Consider the following 8,030-nt stretch of genomic DNA (forward strand, 5'->3'; position numbering starts at 1 on the left):
TTGTCTCCGCACCTCGGCACCTGACCAGAAGCAGCTGGGTGGAGATGCCAGCGTGGAAGAAGACGATTGGACCATGTGATGGATGTGTGGGTGTGGGGACAAGATCATGAACTTTCAACTGGGTGGGAATCTGATGTAACTTCCAGAATTGGGATTCCACAGATGTGCTAAGATGTCTGATTTATTAAATTGGAAATTTAAGGATCATTTTGCCTTGGACTCTGATTTAATTCTACATGATACTTGGAACGTTGACAACAATGACTTGGCCTTGTCGATAGAGGACAGATAATTCTTAAAGCTCATGGACAAGGAGTTTCAACAAGATGCTACCAAGAATTGGTTGGCTCTACTACTCTTTCGCATACCAAGGCAACGGCTTCCAAACAACTGTGAGCTAGCCCTCTCTCGCCTCTTCAGTCTGAGATGACTCATGAATAAGAAGCCTGCAATGAAAGCTCATTTAGTAGAGTTCATGAACAAGATGGTCCAGAATGGACATGCAGAACTTCCATCTCTGAGAAATGGTGAAGAATGCTGGTACCTGCCATTCTTTGGAGTGTACCACCCACAAAAGCCAGGTCAGATCCGAGTAGTCTTCGATGACAGTGCGCAATTCCAAAGCCTTTCTCTGAACAAAGTCCACCTCACAGGACCTGACCTCACCAACAGTCTGCTTGGTGTGCTCATCCACTTCAGGAAGAAAGCCATAGCCATCATCGCCAACATCCAGCAGATGTTCTACTCATTCCTTGTCAGGTAAGACCATCGGAACTACTTGCATTTCTTGTGGTTCACTGATGAACAACATGAACAGCAGATAATGGAGTACAGAATGCAAGTGCATGTTTTTGGAAATGGCTCTTCCCCATCAATTGCCAACTATGGCCTGCAACACACTGCTCGTGTGGGTGAGGCCCAATACGGGTGCAGATGCCAGACAGTTTGTGGAACGGAACTTTTACGTCAACAATGGCCTAAAATCCGTGCCCACCCCAGCAGAGGCCATAGACCTATTAAAAATAACATGCCAGATGCTAGGTGCATCCAATCTTAAACTGCATAAAATTGCATCCAACAGTGAGGAAGTGCTAGCAGCCTTCAATCCTGAAGAGCACGCTAAGAGGTTGCAGGAACCTGACTTCAGCACAGATACCCCCTTTATTCAATGCAGTCTCGGTCTTTGTTGGGACTTGAAGAAGGATAGTTTCACCTTCAAATCGACAGCTCAGAAAACCGCTTTCACCAGAAGAAGAGTCTTGTCAACCATGAACAGCCTGTTTGACCCCCTAGGGTTTGCTGTTCCCATAACAATCCAAGGGAGGCTGCTGCTGCACATGCTCTCTCAAAACACTAATGATTGGGATGAGCCACTTCCGTCAGAGCAGAAACAAGAGTGGGAAACATGGCAAGACTCCCTGAGTTGTCTACAAAGTGCTCAGGTACAGCGCATGTACGTTCCAATCTCACCTACAGCTGCAAGGAAGAAAGAACTACATATCTTCTCAGATGCGTCAACAAAAGCAATAGCAGCCGTAGGATACATCAAAGTCTACGGTGGGGAGAATGATGTTCACATCGGTTTCGTCATGGGGAAGGCGAAACTAGCAACGCAACAAGGTCACACCGTGCCAAGGTTGGAACTCTGCGGTGCCGTGCTGGCTGTAGAGCTCACAGACCTGATAACAAAGGCAATGAACTTGAGCTGCAAGCCACCACCTTCTACACAGATAGGTGGTGCTAGGCTACATCCAAAATCGAAGCAAGTGCTTCTATTTCTACATCAGTAATAGAGTAGACAGGATCAGAAAATCCTGTAACCCAGATCAATGGAGATATGTTCCGACTGACCAGAACCCAGCAGATCATGCCACGCACTCTATCCATGCATCTTGTTTGGCAGACTCGACCTGGTGGAAGGGCCCAGAGTTCCTGGCTTGCCCAGACACCCCAATGTCGCAGAGTCCAGAACAATATGAGCTTCAAGACCCAGATAGTGATGCCGACGTATGACCAGAGGTACCCGACAAGTCTCCCAGACAGGACCAAAGGCCCATAGTGCTGGCCACATGCTTGTCGACAATGATAATGGAGTCAAGAAAACTGCTCCTTAACTGCCCCTTCACCTTATCTCGCTTTGAACGCTTCTCCAGATGGAGATCTCTTGTATCAGGGGTGGCGGTGATCATCCGTTTCCTGCATCACAAGACAGGCTCCCCAGTTCACCGCACCCAAGCAGAGAGATCCATTCTGCTGAGCGTGCAAAGAGACACATACCCAGCAGAATTTGAATGCCTATAGGCTAAAAAACCCCTCCCGAAATCCAGCTCACTTCTAAAACTGAGCCCATTTCTTGACTGCTATGGCTCATTGCGGGTAGGAGGTGGTGTGTACCAAGGACCTGTGGGTAGCCAGAATGACTGAGGCGGAGGCAGGAATAAAGGGCTAACAAGTTTATTCCCTCAAAGTACAAGCTAACAGTTCAGAACCGGCTTTTGAACAGGAATGCAGCCGCTGCTCGTTGGACAGCTCCCTATTTATACGGGAGCTGTCAAACGATCAGCCAATCAGGTGTCGAATTGCTTCCCGCTTAAACTCTTTGTTTTGGCGGCTGCTCAGAACATAACACCCCTCCCCTCTAAGTTCGCGCAAGCGTAGTCTTGCAAGTACGCTGGCCGCCGCCTGATTCGGCCGGATGCCCGGGGCACTTCTGCCCTGTCTGGAGGCTCTGGTTGCTCGGCCGAGGACCCTGCGCCGGAGGATGGTGATTGCCCGGGTCGTCGAGGAAGAACATAGGAGGGTGCTGGCCCACCAGGTAAGTCGCCGCTTCGGTTTAGAGCACTGGCTGCCTGCTCTCCGGCGGCCTCCTCGTTTCTGGGTTCCCCGTCGCTGGTCGCCGCAGTTGGACTCGATGGGTTGGTCGGTGGCTGCTGGCATGGTAGCACTGGGTGCCTGCTCCGCAACTGGTCGCAGTGGCGTTTCCACGTTCTGCCGTCGAGGAGCCTGACCCTGTAGGAGCAGGGCCCGGTCTGATCAGTTACTATGCCCGGTAGCCACAAGGGATGCCCTCCATAATTGCGGGCATACACTGCCTCCCCCTGGGCGAAGGATCTCGTCCCTCCCTGAGAATCCAAAGGCGTTGGGGTGGAGTAGGCAGGGTGCAACCGGTCAAGGGTCGTTCGCAGCCGCCGTCCCATAAGGAGCTCGGCCGGGCTGGTGTTGGATTCTGGGGAAGGTGTGGAGCGGTGAGCCAACAAGAAGGCATCAATGCGTTCTTGCCAGGGCAGGTGATCCATTTTGGAGAGGGCCTCCTTGACGGACCGCACGGCGCGCTCCGCCAATCCATTACTAGAGGGGTGAAAGGGAGAGGTAAGGGCATGTCGGATGCCCTGGGAAGCTAGGAAGGCCTCAAACTTGGCAGCTGTCAGTTGTGGTCCGTTATCGGACACCAACACGTCGGGTAACCCATGGGTGGCAAATACGTGGCGGAGGGTGGCAATAAGCGCGTCCGCCGTTGTGGAGGACATGTGGATGGCCTCGACCCACTTCGAGAAGGCATCCACAACAATCAAGAGCATGCGGCCCTGAATAGGGCCCGCAAAATCAATGTGGATTCGAGACCAGGGGGAGGATGGTGGCTCCCACGTCCGGGGCTCGGCTTTGGGAGGCAAAGCTTGGGCGCCCTGGCATTTCGGGCACCCGGCAACATGGGCTGCTATGTCCTGGTCCAACTTAGGCCACCAGACATAGCTTCTGCCCAGGGCTTTCATTCGGACAATGCCGGGGTGTGCTAGGTGAAGCTGTCGCAGGACGGTAGTCCTCAGTGAGGCAGGCACCACGACGCGGTGGCCCCACAGCAAACAGCCGCGCTGGACGGAGAGCTCCGCCAGCCGTGATTTGAAGGGAAGGAAAATGGGATCTACGGGGTCCTTGGGCCACCCTCGCCTAACCCAATCTAGTGCCCGGGATATTACCTGATCCCTTGCGGACAACCGGGCGATGTCGGCGGCAGAAATTGGAAGGTTGAGGTCATCAATGAGGAAGACGGGAGCGGCAGCAGCGGGGTCTTCAGAAGCGTCCGGCAAGGGGCAACGGCTGAGGGCATCGGCGTGAGCGATCTGCTTCCCCGGTCGGTGCAGGAGCAGGTAGTCGTACGAGGCGAGGAACACAGACCAACGCATCATTCGGGGAGACAGCACCTGCGGGGCAGGGCGGTCGCCGGCGAGTAACCCCAGCAATGGCTTGTGGTCAGTGACAATTTGGAAGGGGCGGCCGTACAAATAGTGATGGAAACGCCGCACCCCGGCCACAATAGCTAGGGCCTCTTTGTCAATTTGCGCGTAGTTGCGTTCGGAGGCAGAGAGAGTGCGGGAAAAATAGGCAACAGGCACCTCTGCCCCACTAGGCAACTGGTGGGAAAGGACAGCGCCCACCCCGTAGGGTGAAGCGTCGCAGGCGAGCACTAAAGGCAAGTGCTCGCTGTATTGGACGAGGACGTCGTTGGAGATCAGGAGGTGTTTAACAGCTATGAATGCGGAAGCTTCCCGTCGGCCCCAGACCCAGGCAGCCCCCGAGTCTAGGAGACGGTGAAGTGGCTCAGCGACAGAGGCTTTATGCGGCAGGAAGACCGCATAGAAATTGAGTAGGCCTAAAAAGGCCTGTAGTTCAGCTCTATTAGTAGGTGCAGGGGCCTCAAGGATGGCTTTGGTCTTGGCAGCAGTGGGGTGGATGCCACTGCCATCAATGAGGAACCCAAGGAACTCTATCTGGGACACCGCAACCTGGCACTTGTCTCTTTTGACTTTGAGTCCCACTTGTTGAAATTTCTGAAGAACCCCCCGCAATCTGGCCATGAGTTCTTCTAAGGATGTTGCAGATACGAGGACGTCGTCAAAATAGGGGACGACGCCCCGGAGTCCTTGGAGCAACCGCTCCATCAAACTTTGAAAAAGTCCAGGGGCAATGCTCACCCCAAACTGCAATCTGCGGCAACGGAATGCGCCCCGGTGCGTGATGATTGTTTGCGCCTCAGCTGCTTCATCGTCCACCACCAGTTGTTGATACGCTTGTGCAAGGTCGAGTTTCGCAAAAATAGACCCCTCGCCCAGAGTGTGTAGGAGGTGCTGGACCACTGGCACTGGGTACGCGTTGGAAGGCAGGGCACGGTTGATGGAGCAGCGGTAGTCTGCGCAGATCCTCACGCTGCCGTCCGGCTTAATCGGTAGCACGATGGGTGTTTCCCATCGTGCATGATCCACTGGCTTGAGGACGCCCTGAGCTACGAGTTTGTCCAGCTCGGCGTCCACCTTCAGCTTGAGTGCAATGGGGACTCGGCGTGGCTTCATTCGCACCGGCTGTACTGACGGGTCGAGGTTAAAAGAAACAGGTGTGCCTGTATATTTGCCTAAGGTGCCATCAAAGACAGCTGGAAATTCGTTGACCAGGCAATCGAGTGCAGTTGCGCCGAGGTGGTGGATTCCGCTGACTTGCAGACCTAGGGACTGGAACCAGTCGAGACCTAGAAGGCTGGGCAGCCGTCCCTCGACTATGATTAGAGGTAACCGGCCATCAAACCCCTTGAACTGCACTCTGACTTTACGGGTGCCAATTACTGGAATCAGGTTGCCCTGATAGTCTCTTAATGTGAGATGACAGTCTTGTAATTGGCATTTGGACAGCTGAGGCAAGAGGCGTTTGATTGTGCTCCAAGACACTATGGACGTTGCGGAACCGGTGTCGAGCTCCATCTCGCAGGGCTTCCCTTCTAACGTCACCGTTAGTTGGATCTTCTTTTGCAGATGGTGGCAAGAGAGACCGTGGTTAGAGTTGCGGAGAATGGCATGGCAGTCCATTCTAGCTTTCTTGGGGCCTTCTGTCCGGGTTCGATATTGCCGAGACCGCTCGGCTTGGGATTCTGGAGAGGACATGGGCTGCGCTGCTCTGCACACCCGAGTGATGTGGCCCTTTCTTCCACACCGCTGGCAGAGGGCTTGCCTGAATCTGCACTCAGCTCTTTCATGATTGCCTCCGCAACCACTACATGCAGATTTAGGGTTGCCCTTCCGCCGATGCCAGCTCTTTGTGTTCGCCTCATCAAGGCGGTTAATGTCCTCATCGTGGGTTTCCGCATCGGAATCTTCACTTTCCGAGTCTGGCGGACCGGTCACTGTGTTAAAGGCATTGGCAGCCTGCGTGGAAGTGGCAGACCGGGCCTTCGCGATGGTAGCTAGGGAAGCAGCAGCCATCTCGGAAGCCCGAACTTCGTCAAAGGCGGTTTGGAACGAAAGATCTGTTTTTGTTAGTAACCGCTTTTGTAGCTTGAGGTCTCGGAGGCCACACACCAGGCGGTCGAGGAGAGCTTCATCGAGATCTCGGAACTCACAGTGCAGAGCGGCCGATCGTAGTGCAGCAACATACGCGCTGACAGACTCTCCTTCAGCTTGGCTCCGTTGGTGAAACGCGTGCCGGCGGGCTATCTTGGACGGGGATGGAGCATAATGGCTCGTCAGCTTTGCCAGCAGCACGGGCCACGGAACGGCCTTGATAGGCTCAGGAGCTGTGAGAGCCCTGGCGGTGTGGAAAACGTCTGTGCCACAGACGGACAAGAAAAACGCACATTTTCGCTCGTCCGTCAGCTCGGTGAGGTCGTGTGCGACCAAAAAACATTCAAACCGAGCCGTGTAAGACTCCCATGTCTCAGAGCCATAGTTGAATGGCGCGAAATTTAACGTGGCCATTCCTGTCAGAGTCAGCGACGTCTCGTCGCGGTAGAATTAAGCGCGGTTCTAGTGACTCAGCGAGTGACTTCAGCAGTAAGTGACTTCAGCTTCTCGCACCTCAGTTTGGCAATCCCACCTTCGTCGCCAGTGGAGTGTACCAAGGACCTGTGGGTAGCCAGAATGACTGAGGCGGAGGCAGGAATAAAGGGCTAACAAGTTTATTCCCTCAAAGTACAAGCTAACAGTTCAGAACCGGCTTTTGAACAGGAATGCAGCCGCTGCTCGTTGGACAGCTCCCTATTTATACGGGAGCTGTCAAACGATCAGCCAATCAGGTGTCGAATTGCTTCCCGCTTAAACTCTTTGTTTTGGCGGCTGCTCAGAACATAACAGGAGGGTGTTTAGATAAGGCTGAAATAACTTCTAATCTCGAGCATCCTATCATCCTTTCTGCCCACCAACGTGTGTCAAAACTGCTGGTCTAGTAGCATTACGAGAATGTTCAACATCAAGGCAAACACTTCACAGAAGGAGCTATTGGGGCTGCCGGACTCTGGATCGTAGGTGCCAAGAGGCTCGTTGCTACTGTCTTACACCAGTGTCTGCACTGTCGCAAGCAACGAGGTGCGACATCATGTCAGCTGCTAGCCGACCTGCTGCCTGAACGTCTTAGTACTGAATTTCCTTTCACCAACGTAGGTGTAGACGTTTTTGGCCCGTGGTCCATGTCTGCCTGTCAGACCAGAGGAGGACAAGTTAACAACAAATGCTGGGCAGTACTTTTCACTTGTCTCAGCATTCGAGTTGTCCACATTGACATCATTGAATCCATGGACAGTTCATGCTTCATCAATGCCCTAAGGCAGTTTCTGGCACACAGAGGACCGATCAAGGCATTTAGATCTGACTGTGGCACAAACTTCGTAGGAGCCTGCAAGGAATTGAAAATAGGTAAAGACGATCACCTAGGCCAGTGGTGGGTTTCAAATTTTTTTAGAACCTACTCTGTGGGCGTGGCTTTTTTGTGGGAGTGGCTTGCCAGCCATGTGACCTGGTGGGAGTGGATTGCTGGCCATGTGACCATGTGGGAGTGGCCTGCTACCCATGTGACTGTGTGGGAGTGATGTCGGGCTGGGTTAGCCTAGTTTAGTGCAGACAGGCAGGGGAGCGAGCGAGCTGCGATGGGATGGCAAGGGTGATCGAGCGACAGGGCTGCTGCCGGTGTTCCCGGAAGTTATTTACTTCCGGGTCCACCAGACCAACCGGTTCGCATGAACTGTGCGGACTGGTTGAAACCCACCACTGGCCTAG

The 8,030-nt window shown here is 53.6% G+C and overlaps 1 protein-coding gene across 1 annotated transcript; it reads right to left on the minus strand.

The window, feature by feature from the left end:
* Positions 1–1,982: 1,982 nt before the first annotated feature.
* On the minus strand, positions 1,983–6,737 carry LOC116521210 (uncharacterized protein K02A2.6-like). Its single transcript, XM_032235901.1, has 3 exons — positions 6,342–6,737; positions 2,671–5,789; positions 1,983–2,196 (listed from the first exon to the last, which is right to left on the minus strand). The coding sequence occupies exons 1-3, from the start codon at positions 6,735–6,737 to the stop codon at positions 1,983–1,985; spliced, it is 3,729 nt and encodes a 1,242-aa protein (XP_032091792.1).
* Between the last annotated feature and the right edge of the window lie 1,293 nt (positions 6,738–8,030).

The sequence above is a fragment of the Thamnophis elegans genome, chromosome Z, assembly GCF_009769535.1.
Source record: "Thamnophis elegans isolate rThaEle1 chromosome Z, rThaEle1.pri, whole genome shotgun sequence".
Taxonomy (NCBI): Eukaryota; Metazoa; Chordata; class Lepidosauria; order Squamata; family Colubridae; genus Thamnophis; species Thamnophis elegans.

Bases quoted from the DNA above. Each gene is read 5' to 3' on its own strand.
- LOC116521210 (XM_032235901.1), bottom strand. From the start codon at position 6,737: ATGGCCACGTTAAATTTCGCGCCATTCAACTATGGCTCTGAGACATGG. The intron at 5,790-6,341 runs GTGTGTGGCCTC...CATCTGCAAAAG, and splicing joins AAGCTCTCCTCGACCGCCTG to AAGATCCAACTAACGGTGAC. The intron at 2,197-2,670 runs GTACTTGCAAGA...CTTGTGATGCAG, and splicing joins CGAATCAGGCGGCGGCCAGC to GAAACGGATGATCACCGCCA.